The sequence below is a fragment of the Zeus faber genome (assembly GCF_960531495.2).
Source record: "Zeus faber genome assembly, chromosome: 15".
Taxonomy (NCBI): Eukaryota; Metazoa; Chordata; class Actinopteri; order Zeiformes; family Zeidae; genus Zeus; species Zeus faber.
The window spans coordinates 28,541,482-28,567,999 of NC_137194.1; the positions used below are offsets into that span (position 1 = coordinate 28,541,482).

At 42.5% G+C, this 26,518-nt stretch overlaps 1 protein-coding gene across 1 annotated transcript in view; it reads right to left on the reverse strand.

The window, feature by feature from the left end:
• Positions 1-1,176: 1,176 nt before the first annotated feature.
• The window catches only part of plch2a (phospholipase C, eta 2a), a gene marked incomplete at its 5' end in the record, with an annotated part of 71,617 nt that continues 46,275 nt past the window's right edge, over positions 1,177-26,518 (reverse strand). The window contains 12 exons of the mRNA XM_080015352.1: positions 1,177-3,866; positions 8,676-9,039; positions 14,428-14,507; positions 15,450-15,596; positions 17,160-17,244; positions 18,253-18,377; positions 19,126-19,233; positions 19,991-20,173; positions 20,874-20,962; positions 21,342-21,442; positions 22,695-22,793; positions 24,539-24,682. Of these exons, the coding sequence (XP_079871478.1) occupies positions 2,224-3,866; positions 8,676-9,039; positions 14,428-14,507; positions 15,450-15,596; positions 17,160-17,244; positions 18,253-18,377; positions 19,126-19,233; positions 19,991-20,173; positions 20,874-20,962; positions 21,342-21,442; positions 22,695-22,793; positions 24,539-24,682 (3,168 nt within the window). The 3' untranslated portion in view covers positions 1,177-2,223. The remainder of the gene's footprint in view (positions 3,867-8,675; positions 9,040-14,427; positions 14,508-15,449; positions 15,597-17,159; positions 17,245-18,252; positions 18,378-19,125; positions 19,234-19,990; positions 20,174-20,873; positions 20,963-21,341; positions 21,443-22,694; positions 22,794-24,538; positions 24,683-26,518) is intronic.

Here is a 26,518-nt window from a genome sequence, read left to right on the forward strand (position 1 = left end):
GTGATTAAACGATTGATCCATAAGGTAGATCCAGTATGGGGGAATGGAAGTCAATGGCCGCTTATGTCATGATCATGCAACATACGGCGACATTTACATCCTTTCAGTTGAAGTGTACTTGACAAAGGATGTTTTACTTGGTCACACATGATCTAAACCTAAGCTTAATGGCTCGCCCTTCCTCGAAGAACTCAACAACGGAAGATGATTTCATTTCCAAAACAAGACGGGATGTGGGGACAGTGCCAAGTCGTCTGGATAAATACGGCTTCAAGGGGGAGCCGGAGGGGGTTCTCGGCATTCTAATGAAGCCGTCTTTTGTGCTGGCGTGGCAGCCCAGGCAGGAGTCCGTGGCACCGGAAAAAAAAAAAAGAGCATGTCGCGCTTCAGAAGTCTCAAAAAGCCGAAGGAAGAGGCCCAGCGGCCTGTGACAGCTCGCGGGACACCGTTGCCTGGGGAACCGGGAGCCCTCCAATGCCCCAGGGGGCCTTTGATTGACACATCAGCCAGCAAAACAAAAGCCCGGTCGGAGCTAAATACTGGCTTAAAGCTTCGCTTTGTCCCCTTTTACTTAGACCGGTGTGTCACCATTTTGAAGTGAAATGCAAACCGTCTCGGGCGTATTGAAATAGTTTGGAGTTTGGGGGTTATTAAGCTTAAGAGATGCAAGCGTCCTTTCTCCTCGTCTCCTCTATTAGTGCCGTCTTAAATCTTTGAGAACGCACAATAGACACCCACCCCCTCCCCCACGGGTGGTCTTAAAACTCCTGCCAGAGGTTGAGAGAGGTGATGGCTGGGAAAAAAAAACAGTCCCAAGCGGAGTCCATAATTGGGGCAGCGACCAGAACTTGCCAAGACCAAGGCCGACAGCTTTAACATGACAACTCATGTAAGTCTCATTGCTAACTCTGTGTCCACTTGTGTTAGCCATTTGTCCTTCAATTCAACACTGAGGCCAGTGTCAATTGAAACAGGGCGAAATGAATGAACAAACCAGATGTTGATATTACTGTCAGATTTATTGGAGGACATAATCACACATGTGATGGAATTAAATATAGTCCCTAAGATGTCGCACTAGGAAAATGGCATGGCAAACGATGTTAGATAGTCCTACAAACAAACGTGCTTTGACGCCACAACCCCCGCCCACAACGCCCCTCCCCCATTCCCGTTTGGCGTTCCACGGACTCATGGGAAATTTGGGATTCAGACGCAATATTGTGACCCGCAGTCAATAAGATAGACTAAAAAACAAATTAAAAACCAAAAATATATATTAAAAAAAGATGGTTTTGATAAGACAAAACAGAACCTTTAGATAAATATTACAGTGCATATGCAGTTATAACTACTGCAGGACATGCAGTAAACTTAAAAAGTAGTCTCTACTCGACCGGAGGTATAAAACGAGTAAAATCACATCTCCACTAGATTGGGAACAAACAGATTCCCTGCTTTTCATTGACACTAAAATACATTTTGTGCATTCGGCTCATACATGACACAACGGAATTCTTTTTATTTATTTTTGTATTGATGTCGCATAGAATACCGAGTCCATAAACCTTTTCCCCATCGGGAGGGGAGAAAAAAAGGTTAATTTAACTTGTGGTCTTTATCGTGATCTCTTGCGAGAATCTTAAAGAAATACTCAGAAACGCTCGAGTAGGTCTCGATCAACTTAAAATAGCCATTTCCTAAATACATCCTGACTTGTATTGTATTAAACATTTTCAGAAAACAGGACAAACTCCATTAGATGGTTCAGTTGCCCTTCACTTGCTTTAATTTATTTAAAAAGTAAAAAAAACAAAACAAGTGATCTCGATTTTACTTTAAGTAAGCATGTCAGCATCGTTGGCTTTGATGTTGGCTAGTTAATGTACCGACCAGTTTATGTAGTTTTGTGTGGGCTTTGAAAAGTTCTGGGATGGTAGCCAATATCGGTGGCAAGGTTTCCAGAACATCATGACCGTTGAACTCACAGGAAAACCGTTGTGGAAGATCTGCAGGTATTCTACGGTGCAAAAGAGTTTTCCGCAATGAGGTTCGATATATTCAAATATAAAAAAAAAAATAAAAATAATTTTCAAAAAAAACAAAAAAAACAAAAAACAAAACAAAACAAGAGTCCAATCATTTTCTCCATTTTAAAAGCCATATGCTATACCAAACTAATGTTACGCAGAATTCAAAGCTAATCCGTCTGTCAGTCAGTCTTTAGAGCTTTAGCATGAAAAATACTTCTTTGCTGTTGTCAGGGTCTGGGGAGGAATGGGATAATCTCTGTACAGGGGATTCAGTGTGCGCAAGCAGACTCAGGAGGTCTGGGCTCGTGCAGGGGCTCCTGGCCACGCAACACGCCCCCTCTGGGTTCCCCCGCTCCTCAATGGGGCTGCTGCTGATGCTACCACTGCCCTGCAGCCTCTGCCTTTCTTGAGCCTGCTTGGCCCTGTTGGCAATGTAGCGCACCCTGCTCTGGCTTCTAGATGATGTCCTTCGCTGCAAGGGCTCGTCCTCAGCCTCCTCCTGGGGCTCTGTGCCAACAGGTCTGGTCTTAGGGGCGAAGTCGCTGGCCTTCAGGGGCTCTACATCAGTCAGCCTGCGCAACTGCTCTGTCAGGTCACTTGGTGGACGATGCCTCTGCAAGCCTCCCCGACGGAGCTGCTCCCCTCGCGTCGGCCTGACGATGAAGCTGCGGCTGATGCTGCGGTACTTGCTGTCGAAGTTGTAGGCTATGTCGTCTGAGGTCAGGTCGCCAAGGCTCTTGGACAGGGAGGATGCAGAGGAGGGAGACTTTGCCACTGGGGAGGGCCTGCCAGCTGGGGAAGCAGCAGCCGAGGACTGTTTCAGCCCCTCCATGTACAGACGACTCCAGGTGTGCCTTCTTTGGGTTAGTCCGCCGGAGGGCGAGCCCGACGCTTCTCGTGGGGTACCCAGTGGACGGGGCTGCATTTCGTCTTCTGGGTGATCCCCTTGATTGAGGTTGGGGTTGGACTTGCTCTTGCTGACCATGGGGGAGTCATAGGAGCATGCCGCCGTCATCGATCGCTGTGGGCTGACCCAGAGCGGATCAGAGGGACCTGCGGTCTTCCGTACCAGGTTAGGCATGGACAGATCAATCACTGTGTCGCTGGAGGACAGGCTGGAGGAGGAGGACATGCTGTCCCGGAGGCTCCCTGGCTCCAGCCTGCTCCAGAGACGGTCGTTCACTGTGGCATCTGTGCACACTGCTGGCACAGCTGACTGACCCTGAGTGGCTGAGATTACAGTGATCCGCACATAGCCCTCGCTTTCGCAGCTCCTCATTAGCGTGTGGGTTGAGAGGGTGCTGAAAAGCTCTCTCCTGACTGGGGCCCTGTGAGTGGTATGGGCCACAGATGGATCAGCCACAGGCAGCACGATGCTCTGGTCACACCTGGGCTCTTGAGTGTCCATCTTTCTGTTGGCCTTCCCGGGCTCCTTTGGGTTCAGCGTTTGCTCCACGGATGACATGGTGCCGCTAGTGGCCCGAGGGTCTTCACTGTACCGTAGTGGTACGGCAGGGGGCTCTGGAGCCTTGGGGGATAGGGGTTTTGAGGAGAGAGTAGTAGTCCTGGGAAGGGCAGCGGGTTTCTTGAGACCCCCCCTGGCTCTTACAAGACTGTCTGCCTCACCGTTGGAAGAGGTGGTTGCCAGCAGGGAGGTGGCGATTATTGCTGTGGATTGGGAACACTGCGGTGGTGGCGGTTGGGAGACATGATGCGAGGATGAGTTGTCTGCTTGGGTTGAGACAGAGCGAAAAAGACGCCTGTCCCTGGCCTCTTCAGAGATCGGCGCCAGCAGTGGAAGAGAGGGCACTGGTCTCCGCACAACAGGACACTCTATGAAAGCAAACAAGAGTCAATTTAGAACCAAAGCAGAGCAAAGTGTAGAGATACCATGATGCCCAACAATGTCAGCAAGATGTGAACCGTATGAATTGTCACAAAAGGTGTTCAACATTCAGTAGTGCCCTTGGAAAACATTTAATAGAGTGGTCAGATGAGGCCAATGATAATCTAAAAGACTAGGGTGGCTGAATTTCTGAGTATGGCTGTGTATGAAATTGTAGAGTTGTACAAGGGCAGCAGATCAGACTTCACTCTCAAGAGATCAATCGATCATTACTGCTATTTAATGGCAAGTTTCAAGGATTCTACAGTCAAGGCAGTTAGTGCACTAAACTAAGATAAACAATGTTTTATTTGGTCCATATCTAAAGTCCGTCACATGCCCTTCTCTTGGGAATACCAGAAATGCAATACGGTGCTATAATGTAGAATGTAGTCGATTGAACATTTTGAAACATACTGGAGTGGAGTGTTATTCAATGCCCCCAAAATGACAAAAACAACAAAAGGGATGAGGAATCAGAATAATGACCACGGAAAGTTCTGCAGGCAGGGCCTGTGCTTCAGTAGGTGTTGATGTGAAAGATAGGTGCCGATTACTATTGCTGGTGCCATTTCGAGTTACAGTTATACCATTTTAACAATGATATGAAATGTGGGAGAGCGATGATAATAGAATAATAAGGGACATTGAACCTTGGCTATACAGAGAGTGCAGCGTGGGAGGTGGCGTGAGGGGTTCATGTCACAAGCAAAGGCAGACGGGAGAACAGGGTGAAGGGAGGGCTCAGAAAGTGCACAGGGAAAAGGCATTTCCCAGGGTTACGTTTACCTGGCTCCGGTCATCCCTTCAATTCTGCACTAGGAATGGAGAAAGCGTGCAAAAGAAGGGGAAAGAATGGAAAAAACTGGAATTTAGCACAATTTCTGAAAGAGGGAGGTAGGGGGAGGAAAGGAAAGCATCAACAGGAGAGAGAGAGAGAGCGAGCGAGAGAGAGAGAGAGAGAGAACAGTATAAACTCATTTATCTGAACTCCTGCTGTTTGGGAGACTAAAATGTTTTGTTAAACTAAATCACTCCCAAGTTGTTTCTTAAAATTCTGCCGGAAACAAACATATGAATATCCTAGGTCAAAGCGTGATCCATGGACATGAAATCAATACTAATATATACTCTAAGCATTGCTAAAACTTACATGGAGCCATCACAATACTGCTTGTCAATATGCAGGTGATATATGACATTCTTATGCATGTTGCAGTTGCCGCTGCCTAGTATCCAAGCAAGGTAGCTTGTAACCAAAGGGTTAAAATGTTGTGCATTAGGATAAGAAGAGGTTTGGATAAATGGGGCTGTATTGTACATAAATATAGACAATGCACATAGCCATGCAATTACCAAGTTATAAAAGACAGCGAATACTATCCATAAGTTTTCTTGTGTGTGTGTGTTTATATATACATATACAAATACATACACACACACATTTATACACACAAATATACACATCCACATATATATACACACGTATACACACACACACACACATCTTCTTCTTTCAGCTGCTCCCGTTAGGGGTCGCCACTGCGGATCATCTGCCTCCAATACCTTCTGTTCTGTGCATCTTCCTCCCTTACACCAACCGCCTGCATGTCCTCCCTCACCACATCCATAAACCTTCTCTTTGGCCTTCCTCTTTTCCTCCACCCACCCACCCACACCCACACACACACACACACACACACACACACACACACACACACCAAGGACCAGATCTTTAAGCGAATTGGTCGACAAGCCAGGACCCGTGTTATTTCACGGTAAGGGGGCGTGGCGATTGCTACCGCTAGTGTAGTGAATACTGACGGACTGCAGGAAGGTGACTGACTGAGAACGGTGATGTGCAATGAGATGCTTGACGCTGAGACGCCGCGGTATTGTACGCAGCGCACCATACAGCCTGGTCAGAAAGCTGGTCTTCAGTGTGAACGGTCATTAAAGAGGTAGGTTGTTAAGTGAGGAGTACCTGTCTGTGTGTGTGTGTGTGTGTGTGTGTGTGTGTGTGTGTGTGTGTGTGTGTATGTATATATACAGTAATATATATACAGTAATATATATATATATATATATATATATATAGCAAGATGGTGCTGCAGACGGCAGCCTTGGTTCTGCGCTCTCGACCAGACACAAGAACAGCTTCTTCCCACAGGCTCGAATTCTGATGAACATTTAAACCAGGCACACAGTGTCAGAGAATCCTTGACAGTGTGTCAGTGTTTATTGCACAATCCCTGTGCAATAAACCTGTAACACTGAACACTCACTCTACATACAAATTCTAAATTATATATTTGGGAGGCTAACAAAACAGTTAAACAGTTTTTAAGATATTGTCATTGTCAACATAAACCTAAACACGGTGTATATACTGTACCTTGTATATATGCATGTCATATCCACCTACCTCATGTAAATAAAGTAACCTGTTGCTCCATATTCCATATTTCCATATCTCATATTCATTCCAGCAGCTGCACCATTGCCTTCCTGCTACAATTTCATTGCTGTTCTTTATATATCAGTATCTACAGTATCTATATAAAGTATATATATATATAGTGTATATCTACATCTCTATATCAATATATATCAATATATATATATATATATACATATATATATATATATATAGAGAGAGAGAAATACATACATCCTTTTATATACATCAACATCTGTATACAGTAGTTAAATGTTTATGTGTAGCTTGTCTTTGTTTCAGCTGTATGTCTAGTCCATGTACTGTACAGTATATACATTGAGAATGATGAAAAAACTGGAGTCAAATTCCTTGTACTGTATGTATGTGAACATACTTGTAGAATAAGCTGATTCTGATTCTGATATGCAATAATATATCGGAAGAAATGGCACAGAATTTACATTACAAGGAAAAAAAAAAATAGAAGAGAGATTTTTGTCACAGGACCATCACTCTACATTCAGCTCTTGACACATATTTGGGCTCACTTCGGAACTTGCAAGTCCTTCATACAATAGAATGAGCTGAGGTTGTCTCTAGGGTGGTCTGGGGTGAGCGGAATGTCTATAGGAACAGCTGGTTTTAATATGGTTTCAAGGATGGAAGGCTCCCCCAAAACAAGCTGCACACCTGGGAGGCGTATTAGGTAACAGTTGGGTTCTAAGTGTACGCAAACGCAAGGAAGATTTACAATCAAGGATGCGTGGCTAAACTTTATTTTTCATGCTCGTGAATTGCTTCCATGTTTCAATCTGGAGTCCTGTGAGAAACTCGGGGAGCTATCATCCCTAAACGGTTGAAACTTATGCAACTTTGATTCAAAACGATCCAACTGAGACTGGAGGAGTTGGCGTTGGGTCCACATAAAGACTCCTGTTGTTATATGAAGTAGGAGACTTGTAAATTATTCAAGTAAAGGGTTGTCAGCACTGCCTGGTTATTTGTTTTACAGTGATATCAAGGGCATCACGTTTAGTTATGCAACCTGGAAAGTGACCATCGATCATGTGTTCAAAAACTTACCAGTTCTCTCATCTGTCGAGCACGTGTACACATTCAGATGCGTATGAGACACATAATCAGAAGGGAGACAACTTCATTAAACTTGGAATGATTGTTTCATGTATTGAAAAGAATTCAAAGAAACAAAAGAAATGTTTTTTTATTTTTTTTCTACAAGAGGAGATAGTAGAAAGGACTATAGGACATATTCACGGGGAGTATTAACCTAAACCAGAGGGAGTTCACCTGGACTAGACCAAGTGCTACAAAGCCAGGCTGCTTTTTCAAATGTTGGAATCTACTGGGAACGGTTGAATTGGGGGGTGGGCGATGATTTGTCAGGAAGGGCTTGCTACAGCTCACTAGGCAGGAACTGGATGACTGCTAGTGAGGGAAGGCTATACCAGACACGCCTTACCAGAGAAAAACATGGGAGACTTGGAGCGTAGCTCTTCCATTTTCTGGGCAAAGAGGGCATTCATTTCACGCTGCAGGGTACCCGCTGCCCGCTTGCGGCTGTCGAGCACGGACCGTGGCGGAAGCATAGGGGGCGACTCCAGGTTGCTCAGACTGTCAAAGCTGTCGCAGTTGCTGGAGTCACTGAGAGAGAGCTCACTGCTGGCATTCAGGAAGGGGTTGGGATCAAGGCTGTGCACTGCTCCATAGTTTGCGAGCGGTGTGCATGGCCAGTGGAGAGTGCTGCTGCAGCAGCTTGGCTCACAGAGCGGGGTGACTGTGTTGAGGAGGCGCCTGCGGGGGACACTGCAGGAACGGGCACTGCTCTCCAATGGGCGGAGGAGCGGCTGGCTGGACTGGCCACCCAGGGTTTGCCTCGCTTTGGAGCAGGTGAAGGGAACAGGCTGGAATAGGGCCTGGGGCAGTTGCTGGAAGGTGGGCTCTGGCTGCAATCTGAGGTGGGGTAGGGGCTGTTTAGTGTTTGACTGGGCTTCTGAGGTCTGTGGTTTTCTGCTGGTGGAGGAAGTGCGGGTGTTTTTCTCCCGTCTATCCCTTTCTCCCATTCTGGGCCGGCCTCCTTGCCCTGCCTCACCCTGACACTTCCTTTCCACCTCTGGACTCTCTTTGGTGCCAATCACACAGCTGATGCAGTTGGATGACACCCCGGCGCGACCTGAGCCACTGAGGGCCACGCGGGCGAAAACACTTTGCTTGGCGTCCAGGGGCTGTGTGAGGCGGCAGTTGGCCCGCTTGAGGGGCTCACTCATGGGACAGCGGGGGACAAATCGTGGGCTCTTACCTTTGCCCTCCTCAGAGTGGAAAGCCCCGTTGGTGCCAGGATGGTCCCAGGGGCCCTTGGCTTGGCTGGAGGGCCGCGTGTCCCCGTTGCGGTGGTGAGGTGGCGTGGAAGTGGCTCCGTCCCTGTCATCAGACTCTGGCTCCTCGCTGGCGCCCTCCGAGCTGTAGTCTTTGGTGTCGATAGCAATCTCCGGGAGGCCCTTCCTGATCTTCGGCTGACCCTTGGTGGGCGCACTTGCCGTTCGGCGCAGGAGGTGAGCACCAAACGGGTGCTTACGGCCGTGCTGTGCAGCAGCATGGCTGTCCAGGGAAGCCTGCTTTGGATTTCTCTGAAACAGTCCTTTTATGCCACTGGCTACCTTGGCCTGTTAATATGATAAGAGAAACAATAACAGTTAAAATAAAATGGACACACACACACACACACACACACACACACACACACACACACACACACACACACACACACACACACACACACACACACACACACACACACACACACACACACACAAGCTAGACTCTCAAAAATGAAAACTCAGATGGAATCATACAAAACAAGATAAGTCTGCCATAATGCAAGTCAACTTAGTCGCTGCTGCATTATTGCAGTGACACCGGATCACTGCGATGTTTCATTGGCATGCTATAAACACTGGAATTAAAATGGCATTACATGTATTTCACCCCATTTCAAGGAAGTTTCTGTTAGTAGCACTACAGATGACCAAGCCATTGGAGAAAACCACATTGTAGAAAAAAAAAAGAAAAACTGTATTTCGAACACTCAGTTTTCGTTAAAAAGAATTAGCAGATTTTATGGCATTGAAATGAAATTTGATATATATGCTGGTGCTCCAATGGCCAAAGTTTAAAAAAAAAAAAAAAAAATGAGGACAAGATAAACATTTAAAAATGCATTAGTACTTTAAAAGCGCAACACAAGAAAATGATAACAACCGAAGAAGAAAGCTGATAATGATAAGACCTACAGTAGAACCTTGATCATGTGAACTCCCAGGAAATGTTAGATTTTGGGTATTGAACATCACAATTTAAGCTTTGTCACAAATAACTATGAATATTTCAGATATTTACAAAGTATGATCAATAAGCATGAAACCTACATTAAAATTGCTCAATAAAACTTTTACACTTGAACATTTATATCTGTTTCTGTCACTTTAACTGTAACGGGGGAAGCCATAAAGTTTTAAAGACACATTTGAAAATAGAGGAATCAATATATAATCTCAAAAAAGCTAGTTCAGTCAACCAGTCATTTTGAATAAATGAGGTTGGGATAAACAGGGTTCCACTGTATTGTGTGCAACCAGGAACTTTTAAGTAGAAATGTGACATTTACAGTATATCCAAAGGTGACTAGCAAATCCTAGCATTCAAAGGGTCACGCAGGTCATCCTTTGTCTGAAACTTATAATGCGATGATTGAAAACAAAAATCTAACTTTATCGCATTCTATGCAAGCTACATGATATGCAGCCCCTTGCTTTACTGCACAGTAAATGTGGGAGGACTCAACATCCGGGAGAATGGAGTGAAAAAGTTTAGAGCCAAGTGTGGAATGGTGACGTTGACGACGGAGAGACTGACAAACAACACAGACAATGAAAAATCCACATAGCTGTGGACTTGCAGCCTGTTTGCCAGTCAGCTAGGAGCTTTGAGTCTTGGTAGGAGACACCTACATACTGTACAGTATGTAGGTTATCTCTGTATATTGAGATTAAAAAACAACAAAAACCCTCACATGCCTTCCAGCATGTGAGCCACTTAAGATGTAATTTCACTGACAACACGGAAGAAGTAGATCCAAATAGTCAGACTGTTACAAGTCAGACTGTTATCTCACAAGGACCAAATATTATTTGGTCCTTGTGGGATTTTGCATCCTATGGGACCTGCATCATCGGTAGATTTCTTTTCTACACACACAAAAGACTGTATGGGCGTAAAACAACATATTGATGTCATCGAAGGTACGGGAACAGTATATCCCTGCAGTGCAGAATGCCGGGGGAAAAAAAACCTCCTATAGTTAATGGGGGGGGGGGGGGGGGGGGGTGGCATTTCTGCAAATAAATAATAATAAAAAAATAATTTGGACCACAGATGTCAGTCCTCAAATTCACAAGCTGAACCCATCTTTCTGGTACTCACTTGCTGCATCCAAAATCGCATACTAAGCATACTAGCTAGAATTAGCACGGCAAGTTAGTATGTGCACACACTGCATGCACATTAAGCTTTCTGAGGAGCGACTGTTTGTTTTACTCCAATGCTAAAGGCCGCTGGGCGGTAATACGCACATGCATGTAGCACATGATTTCAGATACAGCCTGGTATTCCCTCCTTTGGCCGACATAGGCCTATGACATTGGATCTACTTGGAGAGTCAATGGAAAATGTGGGAGAGTCAAGCCTTGTTCACGTGTTTCATGCTCACAACTCATATGAGGCATGAGTTGGCAGTCTTCCTGTTAGTGTATTTTCGCCATTGGCTCAGTGTGGGGATCGGAAGGGTAGGGGCGGGGTGGGCGGTGCTACTGGTTCCATACCCTAGTGTATTTTATTGCAGATGTTTTTGTTTTTTTGGGTTTTTTTTTTTTTGAGCCAGAAATGAATACTTCAAGCTACAGAAACAATATTACACAAGACTGAATCACAAGAGGCCCCTGGATGAAGTAATTCATAAGAAATGACCCAATACAACTTTCAAAACAGATCTGCTGGCTAGATTTTCAAGTTCATTTTCAGGTTTTGGAATGATTTGGCTCAACACCCCATCCTGCACAGGGCTAAACACCAACTTTTAAAAGTGGTTGCCAGGCAGGCAACCAGGCATCAGCTTTTAGTTGCAGAAACTGAAAATATAAGTTTTTATTTGAGTAATTAAGATACAGTACTATGCAGTTATACATCAGCTAAATAATGAAAATTTGATATAATAATTTTTAAAAGCGTTATTACAGTAACCAAACAAAATTCTTTGTACTTTGTGTTTTATCTGATACTTTACAGAATGAATTTAAATCTTCCAAGGAGAAGAAACACAAGTTAAGACAGACAAGCGCTGTGATAACACTAATTCCTATGATCACACTTGGCCTGATCACAATTGGCCTGTGTCTCTGTTTCTCTGTTAGACCCACATATATATGCTCACCACACAGACAATAAGAATCTCAGAAGTCCTGATTATCCCCTCATTGTTAACTATATGGTCAATTCAAATTTGCATCTTTCCATTTAAAAGTAGTTCTCCACCAGATGAGGTCTGAGCCATGCTCATTATTAATGCTGTCTGTCTACAAAGACAAGAACTTGTATTGTATTGTAACGGCTATATGTTGACAAATTTGATCAAATTGACTAGAGAATAGACTAAAGCTAAAGACATTTCCTGTATATTTTATTTTAGTTTGTATTGTAGGTACACAATATTGTTTCAGTTCGTTTTTCATTTTTTGTCAAATTTTAACTGCAAACCAAACTGCTTGAAAATGGGTCGAAAATTCAGCAAGTTATGATGATTTAAATTTTGGACAGACCTCCTGCCTCCATAGACATACATGCATTGGGAGACGCGGCTGCCCCCTACCAATATGGAGTGGTAGAAGTAAAGAAAAATGTCTGACACGTCCTATGTTTTAAGTTAACCTTTGCAAGTAGTTTCTGTATGTGACAAATAATCTCTTGAACTTGAACTTGAATGAAGGTCAGCCACCACTTTCAGAGATTGCTCCACAGACACTCGTACTGAAGGCTAATGAGCCACTGAGATAGACAGAATTTCACAAAAGACTGGAGTATCCTGTATCTGGTATCTAGCATCCAGTATGAGTACTGCTAAGTACTCGTACTATTCTTCACCATGAAGCGAGCACACGTTACGCACAATGTCAGTCATGTAAGTGGCAGGGTACATATGAAATCGATAAATGATGAAACGGGTGCCAGAACCCAAACAATAGCAAGTAAAAAGTAAGTAAGTTATTGATAAATGGGAAAGTAAAGTAAATTTATTTTAAAGTACCTTTAAAACTGACTGCAGGCAAAGTTTTTAGTTAATTAACCCTAACTAACCAACCTCCAGTCTAGTAGTTGATCAATCTCATCAAAAGCTGTTATGTACGTATATACTGTATAAGCTGTTTTCGTTTATATATATATATATATATATATATATATAATATTTTTTTATTATTATTTTTTATGAACAATCATTTTCGCAATGCTGATGCCAATTGTAGCGTTATGTCATTTCGTAGCACTGATTCAACCGGGAATGTTTAGAAATCTTTAAAGGGCCCAAGCATAACACTATTAATGGAGAGAGTGGTGAGGTGGCATTTGTGGAACCCAGGTGTGCTTCCACTCTACTGGAGTAGAAGTGTGGAGAGGAGGGGTGGGGTGAGGGTGGGTAGTTTAGGGGGGCGGAGGGGGGGGAGGTGCCCGGCCAAGAGGGCGGTGCTTGTGGCACATGCAACACGCCGACTGGGTCTCACTACACCTGAGTTCTGAGCGGCAGCTTCAGGGCTCCTAACAACTTCCTGCCTCTACATGCTGCACTTGGGCAAAGAGGGTTCCACTGAAATCACAAACAGACAGAGGAGGAGAACAGTTTAGAGAGGAAGAGAAAGACAGACAGAAAGAGAGTAAAATAGGATGGTCAGAGGGTAGCCTCGGTGGTGGCGGCATAGGGGGGGCTGGGTTGAAAAGCAGATGAGATTTTGGGAGCGATCCGGGAGTCGGAGCCCCTGTAGAGAGCAAAAGGTAACGGTGAACACCTTTGTCCACTGTTCCCGGGGGTTAAGAATGAAGAAAGAATGTTGAGTGAGAGCTCATTATTTATACTCATTATTCATCATAGAGTGAGGAATGTGTACAGCAGAACGAACACATAAACACTTTGTTTACTCAGCTGACTTCTATAAGAGGACAATATTGCCAGTCAATGAAACACCATCACTCACAAAATAATTCTTGACAGTACTTCTACATAACCAACAACCCCTTTTGTTGAAGTTCTGAGGAGCAGAACAATACCCTACTTACCCGATCAACTTTAATTAGTGACTCTGCTTATTCAAATACTTTTCATGGCTTTTAGATGCACAGATAACAACATTTTCAAGAGAAAAACAGACATTTCTCGTTTCTGTTTTCTTAAGTTGCAACTCATGATAACCGATGGAATCGCATGCAATTCCACAAATTTGCCTGCTTGCTTGCTGCGCTCCCTCCACCCCTCTGCATCCACCTGTTAGGCTCCACTCTTATATCCAGTGAGTGATTCAATCTCATCACTTCTATATTTCAAGCTCATTAAGCATATCTTTTCTGTACACCAGGAGTGATGAGCAGTAGAGCCCAGAGGCCGACCTCAGGCGATGCTAAATAAATGAAGATAATTTTAAATTAAATCTAAGGGTTGAAACTCTTTTACGATAGAACTACGTCACAACCACTGAAGCAAAATAATTGTTACATTTCACCGTATGAATATATTGTGATAAAGACAGTGCACCACACCCACACACTTCGGGTGCATCTCATTTCCAGCAAAAACAGGAAGCGACGTTGTTTCCTTCCTTCCGTTTCCTTGCAAGACAAGATAAAACTGTCACAGATTGTGAGGATGGAAACAGTACTTTTTCATTTTTACTTTTTGTAGGACAGTATATGTTGGCTGGCTCCACCAACTATATTTTGGTTTGTTTTGTACCTACCTTACCGGAGATGTCGTTCACGGTGATATGAACAAAGATGGAGGCCTCCTCCATACCTTCCAAGTACACGTGGCGGTAACCTGCACATACAGATATCACAGAAGCATGAAGAAAAAGATGTAACAGAAAAGAAGAGAGAAGGAGGCCACACACCATCTCACAGACAGCTGTGGAAAAGTCGCTTGAGTATTTCAAATCCTGCTTAAAGGTGCAGAAATTGATATTTGTGTAAAATCTGACATCCTTTAACATTAGATTATATTTTGGCATCATGACCTTTGGTCTTTTGAAGAAGACTTTTGAGCCTATTTTCTCCGTGTTGATACTGTCAGCCATGTCTATATCTCACTAGACTAGTTAACTGTAAAAATGGTGTAAATTGGCAGAAACCAATTTACCAGCACTCCATAAGATCATCTGATTTGTTTGGATTACATTGGAAGTCCCGGATTTCCATTTCAAGCCGCAACATTTACACATCTGGGTTGACCCTTGTTTCACTCTGACGGAAAAATGACCTTCTCATAGGTGGGGCCTCTCCTGATCGATTGATTTTCTTGGTCACTCCAGATGGTGGGGATTTTCTTTTCCATCTGAGGGTGTTTTTTTTGCGAATGATCATCCAGTTTACTGACAACTACTAGCCAACGTGTGGTGGAGGCCTTCGCGTCTCTTTCTAAAAAAAAGTGGCAGCTAAAAACAAAAGTCAAACATGGGATTTATTTAAACAAAATAATCTTACAGATTACCACTTTAATAATCTGGAAAGAGGAGGGCCCCGCTGTCTGTATGAAATAATGCCATCCAATGAAAGGGCTAAAATCAGAACTTGGAACTGGAATAGACTAGAGGTTGAATAGAAGCAAAGCATTTGAGTTTGATTCTTGATTTCATTTTGATCGGGTTACGAAAGTCCATTGAAATGCATTCAAAGCTACAATATCCAGACATTTCCAATATTAAAAATTATAGATTCAATTTTTTGTTTCACCCACATGGGAACCCCAATCTGACCCCCTTACCTGTCATCATACTGTTAAAGGCGATGGTGCGTTGGCCAATAAAGTCCTGGCCGATGGGGTCGTGGTCCCACACGAGGAAGCGAACGATGGCCAGCTCAGGCATGTGCAGGGTGAAGACCAGGGTCTCCTCCCACATAGGGTTAAACCCTGGGGAGGCGAGGGGAAGGTCAGGCGGAAGGAGAGTGTGCGGGAGAGAGGGAGGAGAGAGAAAAGTTAAAGAAAAGGCAGAGGAGGAGATAATTGTAGGACTTGAATGAGTGGTGTGCCATGGAGAGTGAGATGTGGAGTGAGAAGACAGGGAGAGAGAGAAAAAGGGGGTGTATGAGAAGGACGGATGTAGATGGACAGAGATGAGAAGAAAAAGTGGACAGGCCGATGGAGAACAGGGTGAAAGAGACGTAACAGAGCAAGCTCAGCACTCATGAATAATTGAGTCTGTGTATGTACCCGTGCAAGGAAGCAGACAGGGAATTGCTGTCCACGCAGGTCTCCCAGTGCTGAGCTCATCCATTATAGATCAGACCGTATACAGAAAGCAAGCCAGCGTGCGCACGCACGCGCGCGCGCGCACGCACGCACGCACGCACGCACGCACGCACGCACGCACGCACGCACGCACGCACGCACGCACGCACGCACGCACGCACGCACGCACGCACGCACGCACGCACGCACGCACACACGCACACACACACTACAGCGGATAAACACATGCATCATCCATACATAATCACATGTCACAGTAAATCACAACCACAACCCTCTACATACTGAATATCCAGTGGGAGAGTGTTTTGGATGTGCGGGTGACTGAATTCATGAAAGTGCAAAAGATATTGTTAAGGAAATTCTTCCGCAATGATCGGTGAGGTTAATCTGCCCGCTACAAGAAGACAAAACTGAGAATATCCAAGATTATTTATTCTGCAGAATAAAGAGAAAGATTCAGTACTGCTCCAAAGCAGCGCTCGGATCAATCTGATATCACAGAGAAACACAGGAGGCTTTATACAGTAGAAACAAGGTGTGGTTTGGGTCAGAGGTCTCAGACGAGTCTGCCTTCCCCCTAACTGTCTTCCTGGCTTCCTGGCTTCCTAGAATGTAAATTGGGTACTTGCAACCTTGACCTGGCTGAATGGGGGTTGCATGACAATGCACTTCCAGGTGTCCCCCATCTCTATAGAAGGTAAACAGGCCAAGTGTGATCTGATTCTTTCATATTACAATTGACATTGTAGGAGCAAGACATTTCTCTTTACATGAACTCTGGGGTGTTCCTGGGAAGACAGACAAATGTTTTCAAACCCCCTTTTGGAGGTAGAGGCCTTTGTCCTCATTCAAAATAGTTGATCGTAATCATTTTTCCCTCACAATATATAGAGTGTCGTCCTATCACGGTAAACACTTTGGGAGGCTAAACTGACGACCATGAGAAGGCGCGAGCCAAAAGTTTTATTTTGAAAGTCTATTTTTGGGATAAAAAGTATATATAAAGTATATATATATATATATATATATATATATATATATATATATATATATATATATATATATATATATAACGTTGATACGTGAACCTCAATTGGTCTCTTTATCTTATAAGCAGATGGAAGCAGTGTCTTCTGTGTTTTTCCAGGACTAGCTTAGCGGGGTAAAAAATAAAAAATGTAGTAATCACAAATGCAAGCAGTGAAATTTAAGGCCTCTCACCGTTGTCGTCAACCACCCGGGTCTGTTCCTTACAGCAGTCCGCCGGCAGCCCTATGATCTCCACCTCCACGAAGGGGTCGATGATCTTGCGCACGCACACACACACACACACACACACACACACGCACGTTTGTAATACTCATCCAACTGGTATCGGATACAAGTCTGATCAGTGCTCTAGACCGGAAGTGGAGTTCACCCAAATCAAAGAACACAAACCATGTTTTTTTACGAAATGCTAATTTAAAATCTGATCCCGTTTTACAATATGATTCATTAGAATAGTGAAAATATAAACAGATAAAGCTTGCGTGCTGCAGATTGTGAAACCAAACAGCTAGACTGGTGACCAAATAAGACCAAATAATGCGAATAAAGATCAACAATCCAAATAATGATAAAAGTCAAAAGATTTGTAGAAATAGTGTAGAAGTGTGGAGTACAGTGATCTATATATATTATTTCAGGCAATTGAGACACTCAATTTTAATAGTATAAATCAAAAAAAAAAAAAATAGCATTTGAAAAAATAAAACCTATATTTTACTTTTATCATACTTTACATTAACTCTAGGGCTGTACCATACTCAGAATTTTGTCAGTCGAATCGGATTTGGCGAATATTTAACAATTCAGTGGGAGGGGATAGTAATGCACACTGACTGACAAAAAAAAAAAAAAAAAAAAAGAAACGATTGTTGAAATGAAGAATCGACTGATTCGACTCATTGCCTTTCAGGGGGCAGCACTAATTGACTCATAGTTTAATGTGATAAATTGGCCATTTAACACTTTAACATGAGATTTTGAATTTATAATATAGTATGTTGTGAGATATCTATGTGGTAATGTAAAATCTCAACATAGATATTTCAGAACAATGATAATAAATTCCTCAACCATCAGGCAGGGTTGCCAGCTTTGATGTTCCAAGAAGTGAACTCATTTCAGCGTTACCAACTCTGGGCAGGTTTTTGCCACTCTTTGGGCTAGAAATCTTTTGGCTTACCTGGCTGACAGACTTGTGTTTCATGTTTGGTTCGCGAAAACAAAAGGTTGAACGTTTTTGTGTGTTTGTGTGTGATGGTTGTACCTCTCCCCTATCCCCTAGCATGGAGTCCTTGGGTTTGGGTAACTGCTGTCCACTGATGATTTTCAGGACCAGCTGTTTTTTAATTTGGCCTGGCAATGGGTCCTCCAGACTGGGATTAAAGACACCTGCACATAGCACAAATATTGAAACGGTCACTCCAGCTAGTGGGCATTTAACCATTTAGCCGAAAACACATCTATGGTTTAAACAGATGTGTAGTATTGTATTGTACTTGACTGAACTTGATTGTATACTGTGCTGTATATCTCACAAACACTACCTCACTTTATTCACATGCCACTTTAATGCAAATATCTGTATATACATAAATAGCCTATCCCATATACACAAGTCTATCCCATATACATAAGCCTATTCCCTTTATCTATTTTGTACCCCCACCCAGCATTACCTTGAGTTCTTATTTTATTTTATTCTATATATTTTTATTTTATTCTATAGTATTCGACTAACTGCATTACGTTTTCGGAATCAGAGTAGAGTAGAAATTCTTAGGTAGCTACTGTGTTCAGTCTAGGACATATTGTGTGTAATGACCGGGTGCATTACATTGACATTTCACTGAATATATGTATGAAAGTATGTATATGTATGTGAGGAATAAACCTCTTGAAATTAGGAAACAGCAAGACTACATCTAAAAGTTACCTTTATATTAGGGCCGTCCAATGAACAACCAAACACTGTTCCGGAGTTAATTACCAGCAAATTGTATTCAGAACCCCAAAGAATCCTGTTTTCCCAAAATCCAGCTTACATAGGGACACAGAAGTCAAGGTAGGAAAAAATATTTTGTTACCCGGTTCCCCTAATCAAACAATAAGCTAGTCTTCTTTGCAGTATCTGCTGTACCTTCACACATGCAGGACGGCTTGAGGATATAACCGATGTTGCCGTTGCTGTAGAACTTGGCCCGGTTGAGCTGGAGCACCCGGCCCTCAGACTGGTAGTTCAGCGCCACTGGAAAATCAAATACCATAACAGCAAGTAACTTGATGTGAAATAATATAGAAAACGACTTTCTTTGGCTGCTGCAGAATCCACATATGCGCAAAGCTACAAGGTTTACATTACATTACATTAAGTCATTGATCAGACGCTTTTATCCAAAGCGACTTACAATTGTTCAAACACCGACGGACGCAGCCATCAGGAGCAATTAGGGGTTAAGTGTCTTGCTCAAGGACACTACAGCATGCTAGCAGGAGGAGCCTGGGATCCAACCAGCAACCTTTGAATCACTAGACCACCAGCTCTACCTCCTGAGCTACCATCCCCATGACCGGCTACCAAGTTATCAAGGTGATCTATGGTATTTATTTCATTTTATCATATTTTTTTACTGCTATCATATTCTTTCATTGTTTTCCATTATACTTTACTACAGACGTTAAGATAACTGCACCCTTTTTTCTTTTTTTTTGTACTATAATATGACACATTACCACAAGTGCTTTAAATGATGTGCTTTAAGTAAATTGTTAACCACCTTAAACCATTGTGGCAAATGATTTTCTTGTAAATAGGCATATTTGCATATAGATGAAATTGATAATTCATTGGCTATTTGTGAACCTCTTTTTGATGGGCCGTTTGACTTAAAAATACAAGAGACATTTCTTGAAATGGCCACATATGTTTCAGATTCAAGATTTCTGGAGACTTGACACTTGACTGGGAGTGGCATTTGATGCCTTTTTGAACTTCTCTGAATTACCCAGTTGGCACCCAGCATTCCAGAAGGGCTGCGGGTTGAAGTTGGAGGAATCCACGCGGTAGGACGAGGGGTAGATGCGGGACAGCTGCCGCTGGTTGAAGTGGATGAAGGCGGACGGCTTCTGCTGCATGATCTGATGGGCCTTGGTCTCGCTCAGGGAGGACACCTGCCAACTGCAGCTGGCTGTGAGGCGGACAGAGTTAATAGTGTGGAGTAAAGGAACAGCCTAGCTCTGGATTTTAACATTGGAGGCAGGTCACCCATACAAAAACCTGGATTTTGATACCGGTTCCTTAACAATACTCCTGACGCATGTTCAAATGTGACCTCGGAGGTCATGATGTCAGCGTTTTCAAGGAGCTCAGTTTTAACCGTCCCACGCAAATACACTGAAAGTAGAGTTTAAAAAATTGCCATCCTGGTAGGCCTTTTCCAAAAGCTTAGCTTCTAGTGAGCCTAAATGCAGTTTTCGTGTAGGGACGGAAGGCCAAAACACAGAGAAAAGTTTTCAAAAAGATTCATATACGTGTAGACAGGGCCCAAGTCAATGTTTGAAATACATCTCAACCTATCTTAAAATAAAAGTCATAAAATATACATTTGAACTACCTAGGTGCCACAGATTGTTTTAACACCATCAATACAATTGCACTGAATTTCAAAACCCATCCGGAAAAGACAAGAAAACAGATTACTAAGAAAAGAAGGTCAATCGGACTGGAAAATTGAGCTTTGCTCCCTTTTTCTATAAGAGACATCGTAGCGTCCAGGAGTTTAAGGACTATTTGATCGTGGGGTACCTTCCAGAATCTGCGAAAACTCCATAAAAAGAAGAGTGAAGAGTCATAGACATAGGTTATAAGCAATGCTGACCCCTGCTGACCTTGTGCTTCGATGTCATGGAGCCCGACGGACCTGGTGTATTTGACCAGGTCAGACAGTGCCCTGGACAGCTTCATTGTTTTCTTCTTTCTACCGGGCAGGGGGGGTGGAAAAAGAGAGAACTGGTTGAAAGCGGTGGCGTAGATGAGACAACATTTTAGAACAGCAGGGAGCGCCGAGCCCGAGCTGAAACAGCAGACTATTGATGCTCTGAACCTTCCTTACTTTCCTTAATTTAAGAATTAAACATTTTATTTATCACCATTTTTGCTATTTCTTTTCTGACTTTTTCCCACATTTATTTTCGCAGTTCGTCACAACATTCATTCAGTTCATTAAGTGCAATAATAAATTCTACTTTTAACGCAACTTTTAATTCACCCTTCAATTTAAAAAAATCATAAATCAATGTGATAACATCTACAAGCTACGTTCTATGGTTAAGGGTAAAGTATGCATGTTTGCATACTTGCTGTGGTGCAGGGGGGCGCGGGAGGTGCTGCTGGTGCTCTCTGGGTCGGTGTCCGTGTCCTCTAGACTGGAGGTCTTCTTCAGCTTGCTGGCCTTTTTCTGAAATTGATAAATAACTTAATCAAAAATATTAAGAACGGGCAGTTATCCTCGACAGGACTCTTTCACGATGTTCCAGACTAATGTGATGAGAATATGATGTGATTTAAATCTAGATGACATACTCTGAAGTGTATTGTGAGTCTTTCAGTTTTTCAATTCAATATTTCAAATGATTATCATTTTGTCTGGGTTTGAAACACTTGATGAAAGTAATCTGAACGGGAATTTTGTTTGGTAAAAGTGGAATTATGCATTTGGCTTAGTGTACACATCACTTTTAGAGATGGGTGGCCATGATAAAAGAAACAGACAGAAACAGAAAATCTCAAAATATTGAAAACTTCATGTCTCTTCACTGTTAACTAGTTACATTTCAAGCAAAGGAAAGACCCGAGTATAGGGTCTTTCCTTTCCCCCCCAAAAAAGTGGGGTTGTCTTATATTCGGGGTCAAGACTTTTAAATGTCAATATACGGTAGAATAATAAAAAATAGAACTTGTGGATAGCAGGAGTGTTTCAATTTGTTTCCACACACATACCCTACAACTGTGGAACAACGCAGACAAACCGTCCTCGTCCCATCCACCACTTCTTTCCATTGCTGTCCTAGTTCACCGGGAACCCAAAATTTTCCTGCACGGCTGATTTAAAAGAAGCAGGTGGGTCTGCTAGCTCCTGTGTGACTCACCTGCACTCACCATAGTGTTACTGACTCAATCAGATGGGAATCAGCTTGAGCTATGCTTAGCATGTTCCAAACTGCCAGCGGCTTCTTGGTGGAACTCGCGCTTGTGAAATTTGGATCCGCATTACGTTCAATCTTTCGTACATAGGCTACCGTGTATTCTCTGAACAACTGCATGCTGCGTTATCATTATTATCAAATACAATTATTTTATTTGGGGGGTCGTCTCATAATCAGGGTCGACCTACATGTATATTCGGGTGAATATGGTACATTTTTGTCCTGCTTGCCCACTAAACCATCCGATTGCCGGAGGGGTAGGGGAAAAGCACAAAAAAACACTTTAATACTTCAGCTGTTTTTCCAAGTTAAGAACATTCAAATCTCACATCATAATGTTGCTGTCACTTATTCGCACGTGCGCGAGTAAGTGCACACACACACACACACACACACACACACACACACACACACACACACACACACACACACACACACACACACACACACACACACACACACACACACACACACACACACACACACACACACACACACACACACCTTGCGTTTGGAGAAGCTGCCCATGAAGGAGCGTGCCCCCCGCTTGTTGCTGGCAGGGTTGGCTTCGTCTGCGGTGTCGGTGCCATCCTCTCCTTTGTTCTGAGGACAACAAGGCGATAAGCAAGAGGATAGTAATAATGAACACAAGGGCTACCACAAAGCAGATTTACAAACTAATATGTTCAATAACGCTAGAAAAACGCAGGAACTAAATGTGGAGAATTTTTCTAGGTAGATATCCCTTTAAGAGTGGTCATTTTTAATGCTTGGTTCGAAAATCAGTCATTTGTTTAAAAAGAACGTAGGACGGTAGGTACTTTAGACTCAATGTATTGCAGCAAGGGGGGGCAAGGACAAGCGCTTGCCTAATTGAAGTCGTGCACTCCCATTAGGTGGGTTGGGAGTACCCGATTAAAACACACCGCCTTCCCAAACGTCGCCCACCGCCTCTTAACTTGAGTAATGGAGACAGCGAGACAGGAGAAGAGGAGTTGTTAGCTTGTGAGAAAAAAGTAGAGAGAAAAAACGCAGGGAGACTATAGAGGAAAAAAAATTATTTAGCAAAAAATTTATCAAACAAAAAATACCTCAATGTCAACAAAAAGATGATTGCAAAAAAATGTCTGCACTAAAAAATATATACTATAAGGTATGATAATCCGCCAATGTGGTAAGAACATATGAATTGATAAGATTAATATGATTGCGATATTAATATTAATACTGTATAAGCAAGTGTTTGTGTTTCTCAAAAGACAAAATATAAGAAAGAACTTTTAAAAAACAAGATGTGTTATAAAATAAGGACAATTCATTTATTGCGGTAGAAGAGGTGACAAACTAATTTCAGGTCGCAAAATGCAGACCGGATAACTGGATTGAACTCTCTCTTTATTATGTAATTGTAAAAAATAATCATTATCTATAATTATTATCTCCCCAAAATCATCTCTTGATAATAACTGAATGTGAATTTTCTAATGAGAGATGTTTTAACTTTTAATTTAATTTAATAAAAAAAATATTTTTTGTCCATTTCTTATACTTATATTTAATGTCTTTGTCATTAAGTTTATTGTACATTACCATTTTTATTTTATTTATTTTCTTATCTTAGGTTCGGCTTTCTGAATCACTGGTTTTCACTTGTTTTTACTTATTTTTCTTCTCTTCTTTTACTTCTTTGTTTCCTTTTTTATATATTTTGTTGTTTATCATTATTGCATTATCACATATCGTCATATTTAATGTGCACAGTTAACCGTTAGGTTTAATTGTATAATTTCATAATTTCACATATGCCCATTTTCTTTATTCACTTTTATTTTTTTAATTGCTTTATTATTAACTTTTTATATTTATATTGCCTATTTTTATAGGCAATAATAATAAATAAATATATATATATATATATATATATATATATATATATATATATATATATATATATATATATATATATATACATACACATACATATATACGGATATATACACACACACACATATATATACATACATATACACACATATATATATATATATATAACATCCATCTTTCTGTTTTTGAAACCCCTGCTATAGAGATTGAAAAGTTTGCTGTTCTCGTCACACATCTTCAAGACTTCAGAAGAAATAAAAAATATACAATTTTCTATTCGTTTTCTGAATAATTTTATACACAAACTGTACATGAAGAGTAGACGAGTCAATTTATCTTAAAAAATATAACATAAAAGTGATTTATAATCTCAATACTATCTGGCTCCTTATACACTCTAAATGTCATCAAGTTTCACTGGAAAAGGCCCCAAACAGGCACCCAGTTGCTAACCCATAGCTAACCTTGTCCGTGGGCTTGGCCGCAGGGGGCAGAGCAGCGATGGTGTAGCTGTCCGGATCCTCCCTGTCCCGAATCTTGGACTCCTTCATCAGGCTGTCCAACTTCTTCTTGGCCACGTTCTCCACCTGCTTCCTGTTGGCCGTGGTCTGCACAGAGGGAGCGGGCAGCGGGTGGGAGGACACAGAGCGCGAGGGAAAGAGAAGGAGAGAGAAGGTTGAAGTTAATACACAGTCTATATGTGCTGTAAAAGAGACTTGAAACTCGCAGAGCAGAACCCTGACTCTTCAACCTCCCACTCAATGTACTAAAGGTAAACTTTTTATCCTTGAGCAATAGAAAGCTTCCTTTGATACAATGACTTTTGTACTTGCTACCATGCAGGCTCGTAAAAAATTGTGAGCAGTTGGATGAGGAAAGATGTGAGGAAACATCTGGTTACACAACACCGACGTTGCCGTGGGGGCCGTTCATCAGATGACGGATGACAGCGTTGGTAATGCAAGCTCCATACTTTAACACAAGATATGGAGTTAAAGTATGAGGGAGGACGGCTGGGGAATATGAAATATTATGCAACACGAGCGAAACCAGACTCTCTTGGCGCATGAGAGAGAGCGAGAGAGCGAGAGAGAGCGAGAGGCTACAAGCACATGCTGCCCTCGGCCTCTAGGTGGCACACTTCATCCACAAACCAACTCAAGACAATTTTCCCCCACCAAAACATACAGTACTTCTCACATACTGGAAAAACAACTGCTTAGAGATTGGTTTGGTACAAGTTTTGGAAATGCATGCTTTTTAACTTTAATAAACCTTGGAAGCCCAATTTTACCCTGACTTTAAAAGAGTGTTTAACGCGGGTTTCACAGGCGGTACAGTTATGGATATGGCACACGATGAGTGGGGCGGGGCAATGAGGGCTTATCGTCTAACGTGGTCAATGAGCATGAGCATACAAAAACTTCTACCTTGAAAGAGGTAAGCAACATTGAAATAAACGTAGGAGGAAGAAACTCGAAAAGAGACTCATGCGACTCGCAGAGCAGAACCCTGACTCTTTAACGTCCCACTCAATGCACTAAAGGTAAACATTGTATCTCTGAGCAATAGAAAGCTTCCTTTGATACAATGACTTTTGTACTTGCTCCCATGCAGGCTCGTAAAAAATTTTAAGCAGTTGGATGAGGAAAGATGCGAGGAAACATCTGGTTACACAACACAAGATGCCATGGGGGCTGTTCGTCAGATGACGGATGACAGCTTTGGTAATGCAAGCTCCATACTTTAACGCAACACATGGGAGTTATGGCTGGGGAATATGAAATATTATGCAATATGAGCGAAACGAGACTCTCTTGGCGCACGTGCTGTGCGCTGTGCGTGCGAGAGCGAGATCGAAAGAGAGAGAGAGAAAGAGAGAGAGAGAGAGAGAGAGAGAGCGAGAGGCTACAAGCACATGCTGCCCTCGGCCTCTAGGTGGCACACTTCATCCACAAACCAACTCAAGACAATTTTTCCCCACCAAAACGTACTTCTCACAAACTGAAAAAGACAACTGCTTCGAGATTGGTTTGGTACAAGTTTTGGAAATGCATGCTTTTTTAACTTGCGATGGATTTCAATAAATACCTCCGAAGCCCAATTTTCCCCCGACTTTAAAAGAGTTTTTAATGCGGGTTTCACGGGCGGTACAGTTATAAATATGAAACACGATGAGTGGGGCGGAGCAGGGCGGGGCAGGGCACAGCAGGGCAATGAGGGCTTATCGTCTAACATGGTGAATGAGCATGAGCATACAATACCTTCCACTTTGAAAGAGGTAAGCAACATTGAAATGAACGTAGGAGGAAGAGATAGAGGAGAGAGAGAAAGAGAGGGTCATGATGAGACAAGGAACCAGGAAGGTGATAAAAACACACTGTAGGTAGGGAAGAACGTGTTATTCTGATAATCATGGGGCGGTAGGGGGATTCAGACACTGC